Source organism: Odocoileus virginianus, chromosome 27 (genome assembly GCF_023699985.2).
Source record: "Odocoileus virginianus isolate 20LAN1187 ecotype Illinois chromosome 27, Ovbor_1.2, whole genome shotgun sequence".
NCBI classification, from domain to species: Eukaryota; Metazoa; Chordata; class Mammalia; order Artiodactyla; family Cervidae; genus Odocoileus; species Odocoileus virginianus.
In genome coordinates, this window is record NC_069700.1 from 43,745,604 (window position 1) to 43,762,407 (window position 16,804).

Genomic DNA, 16,804 nt, shown 5'->3' on the forward strand with positions numbered 1-16,804 from the left:
GGAGAAGTAATGGCAAGAAGGAAAGAAGAACTATAAGAATTCTGGGTTATCAGCAAGGGATTCCAACACATCAAGAACGTAAGTTTCAAAGAGAATGGAAAATAGCAAATATTTTTAAAATTTCAAGAAAATTTCTCAGAGTTTGACAGACAAAAGCTTACACTTTGAATGGTCCCCACCAAGTTCTCAGCACAGGAGATGAAAACATATATGAAAACAAAGATATATCACAGATGAAATTTCAGTAAAAAGGGTGGAAAAGTAGAGGCTTTGAGCACTTCCCTGGTGGCACAATGGATAAGAATCTACCAGCCAATGCAGGGGACACAGGTTTGATCCCTAGACTGGGAAGATTTCATATGCCCAGAGCAACTAAGCCCATGCACCCCAACTACTGAGCCCACGAGCCTAGAGCCTGTGCTCCACAACAAGAGAAGCCGCCTCCTGCTTGGTGCAACTAGAGAAAGTCCTTGGACAGCAACAAAGACCCAGTGCAACCAAAAATAAAGTAAGTAAAATTTTTTAAAAGGAAGAGACTTTGAAAACTTCAAGAGGCCAAAAAAAAAAAAAATCTGCTCTGAAGAAGCTAGAAAATGTTGAAACAATGCTTTCTAAATTCTGAGGAAAATTATTTCCAACACAGAATTCTATACCAAGTCACTACGTGAATAAGTGCTAGTATCCTGAAGACATTTTTAGATATTTGCATGTGTGTGTGTGTGTGCGTGTGTGTGTGTGTGTGTTGGTCGCTCAGTTGTGTCTGATTCTTTGAGACCCCGTGGACTGTAGCCCACCAGGTCCTCTGTCCTTGGAATTCTCCAGGCAAGAATACTGGAGTGGGCACTCCAGTCATAATGGCTGCTGTCAATGAGTCTACAAACAATAAATGCTGGAGAGGGTGCGGAGAAAAAGGAACCCTCTTACACTGTTGGTGGGAATGCAAGCTAGTATAACCACTATGGAGAACAGTGTGGAGATTCCTTAAAAAACTGGAAATAGAACTGCCATACGACCCAGCAATCCCACTGCTGGGCATGCACTCCGAGGAAACCAGAAGTGAAAGAGACACGTGTACCCCAATGTTCATCGCAGCACTGTTTATAATAGCCAGGACATGGAAACAACCTAGATGCCCATGGGCAGACGAATGGATAAGAAAGCTGTGGTACATATACACAATGGAATATTACTCAGCTACTAAAAAGAATGCATTTGAATCAGTTCTAATGAGGTGGATGGAACTGGAGCCTATTGGACAGAGCTAAGTAAGCCAGAAAGAAAAACCCCAGTGCAGTATACTAACGCATATACATGGAGTTTAGAAAGATGGTAACGACGACCCTATATGCGAGACAGCAAGAGACACAAATACAAAGAACAGACTTTTGGACTCTGTGGGAGAAGGCGAGGGTGGGATGGTTTGAGAGAATAGCGTTGAAACATGTATATTATCATATGTGAAACAGATCACCAGTCCAGGTTCGATGCATGAGGCAGGGTGCTCAGGGCTGGTGCACTGGGATGACCCCTGAGGGGTGGGATGGGGAGGGAGGTGGGAGGGAGGGTCAGGATGGGGGACACATGTACACCCATGGCTGATTCATGTGAATGTATGGCAAAAACCACCACAGTATTGTAAAGTAATTAGCCTCCAATTAAAATAAATAAAAAAAGAATACTGGAGTGGGTTGCCATGCCCTTCTCCAGGGGATTTTTTTAGCTATTTAGAGTTTCAATATTTTACTTTACATGTTCCCTTTCTCAGCATACTAACTAGATGAAGTAAAGGGAAAGTGTTTGAAAAAACCAAAAAAGAAGAACATGTGAGATCTAGGCAACAGGGAAGCCAGCAGGAAAGAGAGGCAGAGGTCAGCCTAGGATGAGGTGAAGGAGATTCTGAATGTCAGCCACGCCCCAGGTGAGCAGGGAACCTGTCCCCATGTGGCAGCCCCGAGGACCGTGGGAAAGTCTGTGCAAAGAGACGAAGTTGGAAAAATATCTGATGTGCTTGAATATATTCATAAGTACTTAGGCTGTGGAGGAAAGTTTGGGAGTGATCTCATAATGAATACAACAGAAACTAAGCAAACGAAGGAATAAGACATGTATTAACTCCAGAATAATGTTTTTAAAAATTCAAGGGAAAAAAATTATCATAGTCTACTAAATGCTTAGCTGTGAGTAACATTTATTTACACGGTCATAAGGGTCATAATAATGTAGACACTGAACATTGAGCTAATAAAAATTATAAAATAACTATTTGAAGGATGGTGGTATGTTAAAGAGAGCTAATTCACTAAAATGATACATAAACAAAAACAAAGAAGGAGCACTATGAATGTGCTATTTAGAGGAAAAGAAATACCAATAAGAGAAACAGACACAAAAGTTAAAGAGGTTGGCTCTGAGATCAGAAATGGGATGTATGGAAGATTGGGGAGGCTTCCCTGGTGGCTTGGATGGCAAAGAATCTGCATTAAATGCAGGAAACCTGGGTTCATTCCCTGGGTCAGGAAGATCCTCTGGAGAAGGGAATGGCTACCCACTCCAGTATTCTTGCCTGGAGAGTTCCATGGACAGAGGCTGCAATCCATGGGGTTGCAAAGAGTTGAATACAACTAAGTGACTTTCACCTACTCACTTATTTTCATTAAGTGAGGACTTGTAGTGGTATTTATTTTTCAAGATATGTGCATATATGTATCTGATAAAAATAAAAGACAACACAGTAGGTGAGAGAATGGACTCAAGTATTGTTCTATAAGGAAAGTCATAGAAATGGGGCACTGGTTGGAGGGGGATATGGGACCAAGTGGTGGATTTTAATGGGACCATTTTATTTTCACTTATTTGGTTTCATTTTGTTTGTTCTAATGAGAGGTATTAATATTATAGCACATTTGTATGCAAGAATGAATGATACAGTAGAGACTAGGAAATTGATTATTGGGGGAAGCAGGGCCCAATCTTATGCTCAGGCTGAGAGGTAACCCTAGGTAGGTGCGGGACCATCCATCATCACTAGTTGGAAGGCAGAGATACAGACACAGAACTTGGCCACTGAGATCTGGGCCCATCAACTTAGAGCTGTGGCCCTTGGGCAGCAGCACTTTATATCATAAACTAGAAGAAAATACAAAAGAATATTTCCAAGTGTGAAGGCTACGGCTATTTTTATTATCAGTTTCATCATTTTATAAATTTTCTATAGTGAACATACTTTATCATACATTATAGAATATCTGTATACATTATAATCAGAATTTTAAAAACTTGGTTTAAAGTTTGAAAGGGAAGACAGATGGGTAGAAAAAGTCAGGAACTTGGGGCAAAGAGCTGGAAGTGTAGGACTGCCATGTTTGGACTCTGGTGCAATAAACCCATAGAACTGTTTCTCCATTTTCAGGACAGTTCTCTATGAAGGGCAAGCAGGATCTTTCTCTTCTTTGGGAGGCTAGGTCATTTATTACTCTCTTATCAACTCATTAATGCTTTTAAGAAGATGGTTTTTGAGTTTAACATGGTATTTTTACCTCTTTTCAGTGGAAGGATTTGTCCATATACTATAGCCTATCTTTTCTAGAAATGGAAAATGGAAGGCAAAGCAGTTCCGTGAAAAGATCTTTGGGGAGTTTCTGGTTTCAGTTCTACACGTGAGCAGCTTGGAAATCACCTTTCTGTCCTCAAGACAAGTAAAAACCTGAATAAGCTGAAAAATTACCAATTCTTCTAGAATTCATAAAAGAGAGGAAACAGGGCAAACCACTGCCCCCAAGATGAAAAAAAAAAATTCCCAAAAGTTCCCCAAAGCAAAATTTGAATTTACTACACACTGGGAACTATTCACATAGCATTTACAATGTATTTACAACCATTTCCATAGCAGTTATAGGTATTGTATTACAGGTATTAGAAGTAACCTAGAGATGATTTAAAGTACACAGGAGGATGTGTGTAGATTATGTACAAACACTATGACATCATTTAAAAGGGACTTGAGCATCCACAGATTTTGGTATCTTTGAGGGGCCCTGAAATTAATTCCCTGTGGATGTGAAGGGACAATGTAGATCAACTGAATAGAATAAAGAGCCTAGAAATAGACTCACATAAATATTGTCAACTGACCTTTGACAAAAGAGCAAGGCAATACAATGGAGGAAAGATAACCTCTTTAATAAATGGTGCTGGAACAACTGGACATCTATATTAAAAAGCATCAATCTCACACAGACTTTACACCCTTCACAGAAATTAACTCAAAATGGAGTACAGAGCTAAATGTAAAACGTTAAATTATACAACACCCAGAAGATGATAAAGGAGAGACCCTTGATGACTTCTGGGTATGGTAATGACTTTTTAGATACAACACCAAAGGCACAATCCATGAAAGAAATAATTGATAAGCTGGACTTTAATTAAAGTCTTCTACAAATGTGAGTGAGGATGTGGAGAAAAAGGAACTCTTAGGCCCTGTTAGTGGGAATATAAAATTAGAGCAGCCATTATGGAAAGCAGTATGGAGATCTCTCAAAAAATTAAAAATGGAACTACCATGTAATCTAGCAATTCTACTTTTGGATGTTTATCTGAAGAAAATGAAAACACTAACTCAAAAGAGATGTAGCAGTCATGGCGATGGAAAACACGGGATGTCTGGAACACTGGGTGGGGCGACTGGGTGAACCCTCAAGTATGAGCCTGGACTATGAGTTTTGCCAGCTGAGCAAGTCCACGGCTAGAGCACAGACGAGCAGGCAGCTGCTGGAGGAGGCCGCCGTCTGCCACCAGCTAGGGGAACTCCTGGTGGGATGACTGTGGCCAGGCTCTGACCTCCGTCCTGCAGGCCTGCCCCATGCTCAGCACCCTGTACCTCCAGGCCTGTGACGCAGGCCCCAGCTTTTTCCTGAACCACCAGATGGCCCTGAGCAGCACCTTCTGAGACACCCAGTGCCTGAAGACACTGGCCCTGTCCTACAACGGCCTCGTGCCACTGCCCTAGCCCAGGCCCTGAGCAGCCTGCTGGCCCACAGCCTCCTGCACCTGGAGCTAAGTGCTGTGGCTGCTAGTGAGAGTGACCCAGGCCTCATGGACCCTGGTCAGCTACCTGATTCAGGAAGACTGCGCCCTGGAGCACCTGAACCTGTCGGCAAACCACCTGGGCAACGTGGCCTGAAGAGCTCTGATGTCTCCGTCTCTGCTCCTCACTGGTCTCACTCACCTGTCTGCCAACCCTGAGATCAGCTGAACTGGCTTGAAGGAGTTCCTGGCTGCCCTCCGAGATTGGTCCAGAGGCCTCAGCTTCCTCCGCCTGTCAGGCTGTGCTGTCTAGGCCGCCTGGGCCTCTGGCACAAGGTTATGGTGCAGCAGCCGTCTCTCCGCTGAGGACTGTGATGCCCTGCCTGCCAGCTGGGCCCCAAAGAGTGCACCCTGGACCGAGACCCCAAGCTCTTCTTCAGGGGCCTCTGGCCAACGCCATGCCCCACCCGCCCCACCCATGAAGCCTCTACTAAAGGAAGCCGTTCTGCCTGCACCTCCCTCAGCTTCTGCTGTCTGGAAGGCAAGTGGGAGGCAGAAGGCAAGGTTGGAAAGCCTAGAGCCCTCCTGGAAGTGAGGATGTTACTGAAACAGGTTCATCTGACCAGTAAGCAGCGAGTCAAAACCTCAAACATGCCAAGGTTTGCAGCAGAGAGAGGATTTAGTCACAAGGCAGCCAAGTGAGGAGACGGGAGGACAGATCGAATGTTTCCTTCCCCAAAGGCCAGGGGCTTGTGATATTTACAGGACAAAGAAGAAGGCCAGGGGAATTCCCTGGCAGTTCAGTGAGTAGGACTCAGCACTTTCACTGCCAAGGGCCCCGGGTTCAATCCCTGGTGGGGGAACTAAGATCCTACAAGCAGAATGCCTGTCTCCTCCTGCCCCACCTCCCAAGCAGGGTGGTCTTAGGCATGGGAAAAGGACATTGGAGGCAGGAAAAAGGTGAAGTAATCTGCTCTTCAGAGCCTCATCTGAATTACTTGCTTCTTCAGGGGACCCACGTTAAAACATGGTGGCGCATGACGGGGGAAGGGGGCTCTGTTGCCAAAAGGTCATTCATTAGACACCGGTGCAGGGCCAGTTCTAGTGTGAAACATGCAAGTTTTTGTGTCAACAATTAAAGCCAGCTTGATCAGTGGAGAGAAAAGAGATGTGCACCCCCATGTGCACTTAAGTATTACTACAATAGTCAAGATATAAAGACAGCCTAAGTGCCCATCAATGATTGAATGGATATGAAAATGTAAGAGAAATATTAGTCTGCCATATAATATATGGAATCTTGCCATTTGTATCAAGATCTAATGTACAATGGTGGGACGGGCAGAGGATAACCATCACACAATTTTTAAAAAATTATCTATTTATTTTTAGCTGTGCTGGGTCTTCACTGCTGTGCAAGGGCTTTCTCTAATAGTGGAGAGCGGGGGCTTCTTGCTGTGGTGGCTTCTCTTGTTGCAGAGCACAGGCTCTAGAGCATGTGGGCTCCAATAGTTGTGATCAGTGGGCTCTGTTGCTCCACGGCATGTGGGATTTTCCTGGAACAGGGATTGAACCATGTTCCCTGCATTGGCAGGCAGATTTTTAACCAGTGGACCACCAGGGAAGCCCCGAACACATTTAAAAGGGGAGAAATGGGAGGCACAAAGAGTCACTGGTCCGTAGCAATGTTCAAATACAGCCAAAACTGAAATGAAATCTGTCATTCTTTTTCCATCTCTCATTCCCGACCTTCACCCCCAGTAACTGTACCCTCTTCCCATGTTAGGGGAATCCCAGACTTTAAGGCCCTGGTAGAAGGCAGAGACTACCTCCCTCCATATGAGAGGAAAATTTGCTTACCTAACGTTCTTGCAGGTAGACACAGTATAAGTCCATAGTTAGGTGACCGCATATTGCCTCTGGGTCAGGACATGGTGACATAAGCTGAAACAGTGAAGAATGCATTTGGCAAAGGTGGCATGAATGGCAGTAATGACACCCATTTGCCAAGAGAAGTAACGAAAGCAGTCCCAGCCCAGTACAGGATCAGTGGTGTGAGTTGTGACATCTGTGCTCAGCTGGGGCCAGTGGGTCCGATGTGGGACTCCACCTAGGAGGATTATGGATTCTGTTCCTGGCTGTGTAGCTTCAAGCTTATTCTGTGGCTTTTCCTGAAATGAAATGAGTCCCCAGGGTACACATACATGCAATTTTTATTTATGTAACAGAAAAATTTGTATTCTGTTGTTTACACTAAGGAATGAGTGAGAAATCCACTTAGGTAATAGTTTCAAACAGCAAGGATTCATTGATTTTCATTATTTTGAGCTGATAACACTTCTTCAGTCTTCCACCTGGCTATGTACCTCAGGGTAGAGAAACCAATAGGCATCTCTAGCCCTTTTCTTCCCAGGAAAGTACAACTGTTGAAGTGTGGATTTAAGACTCCTCCCCAACCCGAATGCTCTCTGATCACTGACCTCAGTCATTTAGTAGAAACTTGTCCCACCAAAGGGACAAGGACAAAGAAACAGACAAGATGACTCATCCAACCAGTGACCACTTTGAAGCCCACAAAGGACTCAGCACTCACTGGAGAGGGCTCATACCTCCTCATATCCTTCTTTGGTCCCACTGACATCAGACTCAGCACAGCAAATAGCACAGCTGGAAGATTCTCAGTGCTTCTGTTTGTTTTCCTGTCTCAAACTTTAAGAATCTTTTTATTTATTAACCCATCAACCCTCATGACATGAATTAGAAAAAAACAAATTCACATCCAGATTCTTATGTTCAGTATTTCTCAGCACAACATGAAGTTAAGACAAGGTAGAAAGGTCCCAGCCCTGCCTCTGCCAAAACAGAGGAGTCCAACAGGGAAGAGAACACAGGTCTGGGTGGGGAGGACGCGCGGTGGGCAGGGATGGGCCAGTCTCCCTACCTCCTCACGTTATGCTAATAGAAGCACAGACACATTCAGATGCATCTGCAGAAAGAAGAGTCTGGGATCTGACGTCACAAAGTGGGACCGAGCATCACTCAGTCCCCACAAGGCGGCTGTCTCACACTGTGAGAGAAAAGAATCAGGAACCAATTCAGGTCGGTCATGTAGCACTGACATTCTCCACAGCCCCCCACATGCTCACATGTCCCACTCAAAGATCCCCACCATCCAGTGTGTCCCCTCTGCCCCAATACTCCTTCCAATCTAGACCCCACAGGATCTCACCTTTAGGAACTGTGAGAGATATATCAGAGCCCTGGGCACTGTCACTGCCTGGGGGATAACAAGACCAGCACGTGGTCAGAACCCACAGGAGAGACACTAGAAAAGGCACTTTGAGGAGGGTGAGCCCCCATGGCCTCCTGTCTGCACCCTCACAAGGGTCTCAGGTATCACCCCCTTTATACTTACTTGCAGCCTGGGTGTATATCCGTCCTTTTTCACCTGTGAGAAGAAAATATCACGTGAGAGGCCAGGGAGAAGGCCGAGTCATGAGATCCTAGAGAAACCCTTAGTCCTGGACCCCAGAGAATTTTCTGGAACTATGGTCAAAACTCATGATAGGATCAGGAACACAGAGAAGGGAAACGTGTAAGGACTGGGCCACCTGCCCTCCTGGAGGTCTGTCCTCAGCAAGGAGTTCCCTTCTGACCTTCAAGTGCTGGAAACCTGGTCCCCAACAGGAATTAGGAAGGTGAAAAATTTCTCTTTCATTTTCATACAGGCTTTAGAAAAGCAAAATGTTAGCATCAGCTCCATACTCCATGCCTGTGTGGAGGGTACTTTCCAGTAACCAGGCAGGTAAACATCTACCTGGGCTTGAAACCCCCAGTGAGACAAGAAAACTCAAATCCCTCCCTCCCTTTCCTACCCTTCAACCGAGCCTGAACCCTGAACTTTCAGATGTTCAAGCTGGATTTAGAAAAGCCAGAGGAGCCAGAGATCAAAGTGCCAACATCCCCTGGATCGTTGAAAAAGCAAGAGAGAAAACATCTACTTCTGCTTTATGGACTATGCCAAAGCCTTTGTGTGGATCTAAACAAACAGTGGAAAATTCTTCAAGAGATGGGAACACCAGACAACCTGACCTGCTTACTTAAGACATTTGTATGCAGGTCAAGAAGCTACAGTTAGAACTGGACATGGAACAACAGACTGGTTCCAAATTGGGAAAGGAGTACGTCAAGACTGTATATTGTCACCCATGTCATTTAACTTACATGCAGAGTACATCATGTGAAATGCTAGGCTGGATGAAGCACAAGTTGGTATCAAGACTGCCAGGAAAAATATCAATAACCTCAAATATGCAGACGACAACCACCCTTATGGCAGAAAGCAAAGAGGAACGAAAGAGCCTCTTGATGAAAGTGAAAGAGAAGAGTGAAAAAGTTGGTTTCAAGCTCAACACTCAGAAAACTAAGATCATGGCATCTGGCCCCATCACTTCATAGCAAATAAATGGGGAAACAATGGAAATAGTGGCAGACTTTACTTTTTTGGGGCTCCAAAATCATGAGGATGGTGACTGCAGCCATGAAATGAAAAGATGCTTGCTACTTGGAAGAAAAGCTACAACCAACCTAGACAATATATTAAAAAGCAGAGACACCACTTTGCCAACAAAGGTCCAACTAGTCAAGCTACGGTTTTTCCAGTAGTCATGTGTGGATGTGAGAGTTGGACTCTAAAGAAAGCTGGGCACTAAAGAATTGATGCTTTTGAACTGTGGTGTTGGAGAAGACTCTTGAGAGTCCCTTGGACTGCAAGGAGATCAAACCAGGAAATCTGAAAGGAAATCAGTCCTGAATATTCATTGGAAGGACTGATGCTGAAGCTGAAGCTCCAATACTTTGGCCACCTGATGGGACAAACTGAGTCATTTAAGAAGACCCTGATGCTGGGCAAGATTGAAGGCAGAAGGAGAAGGGGATGACAGAGGATAAGATGGCTGGATGACATCACTGACTCGATGGACATGAGTCTGAGCAAGCTCCAGGAGATGGTGATGGACAGGGAGGCCTGGCGTGCTGCAGTCCATGGGGTCACAAAGAGTTGGACATGACTGAGCAACTGAACTGAACTGAACTCCCCTCCGAGAACTCTTTTTCCCCCTGTCTTAATATGTATTCATATCCCAGACAGAAATCTGACATAGTGTCTGAGAAGAATACTATGGCCCTTTCATCTCATGTGGTCTAATGAACCTGAATTGAGGCCTGCAAATCATGAAGAGTGGTCTATTTCAACAGGACATCCTATGGTGAATGAACTGTTCTATGTCTGTGCTGTCCACTCAGGTAGCCTGGAGCTACATGAGGCTATTTAGCACCTTAAAGTGTCTGTTGTGCTGAGCACTTTTATTTATTTCAATTTAAATAGCAATATGTGGCTACTACCTAGCATACTGGTCAATGCATAGCTAGAATGTTGTTAATTAATCTCCTGTCTCTTTCCCCTGAAAGATACTGTGTGACTCATAGGTTGACACACATTAAAATAATCTTAATATTGAAGTCATGGATTTGTCTGTGCAGGTCTTAGATATAGCTTTAAAGTACAGCATGCTCTGAAATTTTCCTTAATGTGTATTTTAACAGAGTGTTCAGACATTAGCCAAACCATGGTTTATCACCTTAAGGTCGTAAGTGTTCAAAACTGCCCATCACCAGATATAATCCTTGAGCTCTTGGTGTTTTCTTTAACTTGATAAACATACAGAAGTCTTCATTTAGCCCATGAGGATGTGTTTATTGAACACAACCGATATCAATACTTTGTGGGACTTGTACATACTTGTAAAGTTGTGAAGCAGAAGATGCAATGTTAGAATCCACCACCTTATTACTTTTTACTTACTGCTCCTGCTATACTTTCTCCCCAAATTCCATCAGTTCTGTTTCCCTTCTCCCTTGGACCCCTCTCTCCTAGACAAAAATATCCATGAATTTTTAACACTTGTGGAATGAAGAGTTTTGTGACCCAAAGATGAAAAGCGATCAAAGCATATAAATCATTCCTATGTCAATTACTCACAAGATACAAACATAAGCCCCTATTCCAATGGAGACACGTACAAATTTTTGGCAAACAGGTGACATGACTCATTGTTCTTCAGCCAAAGACCACCAGGAGCAAATCTGTGGGCAGTCAAGTTGGATCTATACTGGATACAGCGAGGGAGGTCACAGAGCATCAGGGACGATAGTATCCTTGTAAGGTATTAGAACATATACAGCCAGGAGTCCCCAAACTCTGAGTTTGGACTGGTACCTCCTGTTAGATCAGTGCCAACATTAGATTAGAAATAAAGTGTACAATAAATATACTGTGCTTGAAACATCCTGAAACCATTCCTCCCACCCCCGGTCCATGGAAAGATTGTCTTCCATGAAATCAGTTCCTGGTGCCAAAAAGTTGAGGACCGCTGATATACAGGATGTGGGCTTTGATTTTGAGAAGCATCTATGCAAGACTGGCTCACTCTAGATTGGGTGTTGTCGGGAAGCAGGGGCAATTCTAGGACTGGGCACCTCATGAGTCTCTTCTGTAGGGAGGGCAGACTAGAGCGAGGACACAGCAGTGACTGGGAGGAGGCGGTGGTCTCTGGATCAGCTCAGGGGGAGGTTTGGTACATGATGAGGGCACAGGGCTGCCTGGTTGGTCTGAGCTCGGACAGAATGCCGTCGTGTTCTGGTTTTGTCTCTCTGTGTCATGCACTCAGATGTCCTTGTCTGATGCTGATCTTCTGTGAGATGACTTATGTCCAACAGGAGAACAACACAGACATGTGGTGAGCTCCAGCCCAGCTAGAGGATCAGAATGTACATCCTAGGGTATGAGTTGAAGGTGACCTGTCAAGTGTTTACAAACTTAAGGGATTTTTAATCCCTTGTAATTTTTGAAAGCATTACTTATCAGCACACCAGAGAATTGAAAAGATACTCAGGCATATACAAAAATAAATAATTCATGTTCTCCCCCTCATTCCCCATTCACTCAAGTCCTCTACTCAGAAATAACTTCAGTTAGACATTTCTCATTTTTCTTTCCAGAGAAGTATACTGTTCATTAATGAATACTGTTAGACCAATAGAAGAGCTCAGGCCACAGCCTGGGAGAAATTATTATAAATTCACTTATCTGATAAAGTGAAAGAAAAAAGTGAAGTCTCTCAGTCATGTCCGACTCTTTGCGACCCTGTGGACTGTAGCCTACCAGGTTCTTCCGTTCATGGGATTTTCCAGGCAAGAGTACTGGAGTGGGTTGCCATTTCCTTCTCCAGGGTATCTTCTCACCCCAGGGATCAAACCTGGGTCTCCTGCATTGTAGACAGATGCTTTACCATCTGAGCCACCAGGGAAGCCCATCAGGGAAATCTGATAAAGGACTTTGTTTTAGAATATACATAGAACTCCTCAACTCAGCAAAATGAAAATAACAATTTAAAAACAAAGTCTGAAGAGACATTTCTTCTGGAAGATATAAAAATGGAAATGTATATGAAAAGATGCTAAACATCTTATGTTGTTAGGAAATGTAAATTACAAAGACAGTAATGTGCATCACACCTGATGGGACATCTACAGTCCAAGAACTGGTCATGCCAAGGTTGGAGCAGCAGCAGGATGCAGAGCAGCAGAAACCCTCGCTCACTGGGGCAGGAATAGGAAGCAGCGCAGCCACGAGAAATGGGAGTCAGCAGTTTCTAATGAAGCTACACAGAAACTCTCCATCCTGTCTACTGATCAATCTAGTATTTCTCCAACTCATTTGAAAACTTATATTTGCACAAACCTCTGCATACCAATGTGTATATCAGAGTGCCCCTTAAGTGTGGGCTGCACACAGTGACTTTCTTCTAAAGATCACAGGGTGAAAAGTGGGAAAATAAAAATAGAAGTTCACAAAGAAACCTGGGAAATGTACCTTAGCCACTAGGTAATGAAGTGAACTTATTAGTGATATTCAGGTGGACAGTGTATACCCTTGGTGAGTGGAGAATGTCACTCATCTCTGTGGTCCTCTTCCCCAAAACCGTTTGCCCCAGTCAAATCGAAAGATGTTCTACTATGTCTCTGAGCAGTACTCCTCAAAACATCACACTCATCCAAAACAAGAGAAGTCTGTGTGACTGTATCAGCCAGAGGAGCCTGAAGGAGATGTGATTTCCAGACTTAATATGTGTCTTTGATAGGATCCTGGGTCAAGTTATAGGAAAACTAATGAAGTTCAGATAACTTCTGGAGGTTAGTAACACTATCAGTATTGGTCATCAGCTGTGAGGCATGTATGATGGTGGTATAAAAAGTCCTCACACAGTGTGGAATATATAGTAACCCTCTACTAACTTTGCTACTTTTTGGTAAATCTCAAACTATGCTAAAATGAAAGCACATTTTAATATCAACCAGAAATGAATAGGAAATGGAAGAAGCGATTATCAACTTTCCAGGATGTTTTCATCAGTGAGCTTCAGAGAGGAGACATGGAGAGAAAAGATGGAAACCTGAGACACAGGGAGGGCTCCAGGGCTCTCCTCTCCTCTAATCCTTGCTGTACCCTCGAGCCTGACCCCAGAGCTGCTCAGAAAGCACCTTCACCCCTTCATTGGACCAGGCCAGCCATATCTGTCTGTCTGACTCAGACCACAATGCATCCTCTGCCTTCCCCATGCAGAACTGGAGAGGAAAGAGTGGTCGTGCTCCGTGTGGCCACAGGGCTGATGCCTGGACACCTGCGCTCCCCTCTGACCTCCTTCCCAGAGACCCGCCCAGGCTCTCCTCAGGCTCCCAGCGGCGGGTCAGTGCTGTGCACACAAGCTGGTGTCCATTCAGTGTCAAATTCAAAGCCTGAACTGTCATCCAAAATACACCCTGACACGGACATTTCTCTCCCCACTAAATAACCAAGGACTTTGGCCTCAGAGAGGATCAGATATCAGGGCTGTAGTGTCAGGCCCAGGGTGGAGCCCACACACATACAGGGTGTCCTCATTACGGAGGGATGGGACCTTGAAGGCCAAGTACCATCACTTCTTCTGGCTACTGCCAGACTTACAGACTCTTCCTCTGGGGAATCAGCTCTGGAACGTCCGTTCCTAGGATGCGGTAGAAGAGGGGAGGAAGGGGAGGGGGAGGAGATCCCAAAGTGCCTGTAAAGGTAGGGAGTCTCCTGGAGCAGTGCAGAGAGGCAGGAAACATGACATTATTGGATGGAGGCCTCGGGTGTGGAGGGGGAGGAACCCGAGAGGAGAGGGTGGGGGAGGAGGGGACAGAGCACAGAGAGGTGGGGTCTGTGTGGGGAGGGGCACAGGGGCTTCTGGCCTGGGCGCTGGGAGAGGCTCTGTTTTCCACCCAGATGATAAACACACAGGTGTCATCTCTGTATTTTGCTGGTAAGCTATACTTGTGTTTTCCGTATTTTTCTGAAATTACAGGTATCAGTTCAGTTCAGTTCAGTTCAGTTGCTCAGTCGTGTCTGACTCTTTGCAACCCCATGGACTGCAGCAAGCCAGGATTCCCTGTCCATCACCAACTCCCAGAGTTTACTCAAACTCATGTCCATTGAGTTAGTGATGCCATCCAAAAATCTCATCTCTGTTGTCCCCTTCTCTTCCCACATTCAATCTTTCCCAGTGTCAGGGTCTTTTCCAATGAGTCAGTTGTTTGCATCAGGTGGCCAAAGTATTGGAGTTTCAGCTTCAGCATCAGTCCTTCCAATGAATATTCAGGACTGATTTCCTTTAGGATGGACTGGTTGGATCTCCTTGCAGTCCAAGGGACTCTCAAGATTCTTCTCAACACCACAGTTCAAAAGCATCAATTCTTCAGCACTTAGCTTTCTTTATAGTCCAACTCTCACATCCTTACAGGTATGGTGTGACTCAAGTACAGGTGGAAAAAGGGAAAAGAGAAAGGGAGAGAGCGAAGGAGATGAAAGGAATTCCTCTCTTCCAGAGAAATACCCCACCTCAGTCCCACTCCACACACCCCCATACACGATAATGGGCAAGGGGGTGGGGCAGGGAGACTCAAGAAAGGAATAACCCATCCTCAGCTAGGTCAGGGGCTACTGGGACATTGTCCACTTATTTGCTAAAACATCGGGGACCACTGTGTCAGAAAGACTGGCCCAACAGCTTGGGAAAAAGACCTGCCCAGCCGGTGGCCAAGAAGGTGGTTCCTAGAGATCAAAGGAGAGGACCTGGAGGGGAGCCTGGAGGCCACAAGGGTGACAAGGAGACCAGGCACGAGTCTGGGCCAGGGGTCCCCCTAACATTTTCCAGAGGCAGGAAAACGACCTTCTGCCTCCCTAGACCTACACTCAAGGACACCAAAGGGGGTACCCTTCCTCTCCAGGCATCACACACCTTCCACCCTTTGATGCCTCAAAGAGTACTCTTCTGCTCTGAGTCCTAAGAGCCCAGGATCCCAGCCTCCTGCCTCTTCATCCCCCTCATGGACCTAATAGACAGAGACCTGATGTCTGAATCCCTCAGGGCTGATCCCTCCACTTTCAAATCTAACTTCTGGCTCTGAGGATGACCCAGGGTTTGGAGTCAGGCGTCCCAGAGAGGGAGGCTGTCCAGGGCCCCACAGGCCGCAGCTGAGCCAGGCTTCCAGCTGCGCAGAATCAGTGGATTCTGGAACAAAACTCGGAAAAAAAAAAAAAAATGAACAAAAGCACTGCAGGCTCTTCTTAGCTGAGGTATTTGTGGGGTCTGTAGGAGGCGGGAATAGCGGGGGTGGGGGTGGTATCCACATTTCTTGAGGGTCCTGCGCCTCCGCGGGCAGTCCCTTGCTTCTTCCCCCTACCGAGCACCCCTCTTCCAGATTTTGGTCAGAGGCAGGGACTCTTAGACCAGAGGAATGCTTGAGTTCCTAAAACCCCTACCATCCGAATCCGAGGCGAAAATCAGTGCAGGCAGGTCGGCAGAGAACCTAAAACCAAGAACGGGCTCTGATTGGCTTCTGGAAACCGGATACGAATGGGAGTGAGAACTGGTAACTCGTCATGAGTGTCCAGGCAGAAAGGCCCGACAGTTTGAGAGGAGAGAAAGTGAAACTTCTGCGAGGTGGGGAACCCCTCCCCCAACTCGACACTTACCTCCCCGCCCCCCAGACATCACCTTCTGGCCTAAGATCCCCATCGCCTTGCTCGGGACCTGGAACTTTGCCCTGACCCTGCTACTCCTGCCTGGAGGACCCTGTTAAACTCTCCCTGAGCCCTGACCCAGGGGTTGGGTAAGTCTGCAGTTTCCAAATTTTTTGGTTTAAGAATCTGTCTATGGGCTTAGGACCCGGGATCTCAAAGACAGTACCCTTTATGTGGGTTATATCTGTGAACATTTACCATATTAGAAATAGAAGCAGAAATCTATTGACTCAACTATTATATTAATAACCCATTACAAGAAAAAGGCAGCCCACTCCAGTGTTCTTGCCTGGAGAATCCCCGGGACGACGGAGCCTGGTGGGCTGCCGTCTTATAGGTTCACACAGAGTCGGACACGACTGAAGCGACTTAGCAGCAGCAGCACAAAAAAAGACATTTTTATGAAAAATCACTATTTTCAAAATAAAACAGTATAGTGGGAAGTGATCTTTCTAGATTTTACATTCTTTCAAAAGTTTACATTATTTTCTTGTACGTCTCATTAGAAGAGTGAAGACTTTGCATATCTGCTTCTGTATTTAATCTTTTTGATTGAGTATATGAAAAAAAATCCCGCCTCACAAAAATAGGTAACGGAAGTATCTTGAATAACGTTTT

General features: G+C 45.3%; 1 protein-coding gene and 1 long non-coding RNA gene across 6 annotated transcripts in view; both read right to left on the reverse strand.

Annotated features, from left to right (window-relative positions):
* Positions 1-6,388: 6,388 nt before the first annotated feature.
* On the reverse strand, positions 6,389-8,008 carry LOC139031488 (uncharacterized). The gene is made up of 3 exons (XR_011483993.1): positions 7,635-8,008; positions 6,886-6,969; positions 6,389-6,581 (listed from the first exon to the last, which is right to left on the reverse strand). It is a non-coding gene; the product is annotated as an uncharacterized lncRNA (long non-coding RNA).
* Positions 8,009-8,029: 21 nt separating this feature from the next.
* Positions 8,030-16,804, reverse strand: part of LOC110134357 (BOLA class I histocompatibility antigen, alpha chain BL3-7-like) — a 12,719-nt gene continuing 3,944 nt past the window's right edge. Inside the window, exons 5-7 of one of the 5 annotated variants that reach the window (XM_070456861.1) lie at positions 8,441-8,473; positions 8,255-8,302; positions 8,033-8,092 (exon numbers count right to left, since the gene is read on the reverse strand). In XM_070456861.1, the coding sequence (XP_070312962.1) occupies positions 8,088-8,092; positions 8,255-8,302; positions 8,441-8,473 (86 nt within the window). In that variant the 3' untranslated portion in view covers positions 8,033-8,087. Of the gene's footprint in view, positions 8,093-8,165; positions 8,303-8,440; positions 8,474-16,804 lie in introns of those variants that run through there. The other 4 variants (XM_070456860.1, XM_070456863.1, XM_070456862.1 and 1 more) reach the window with 4 other exon arrangements.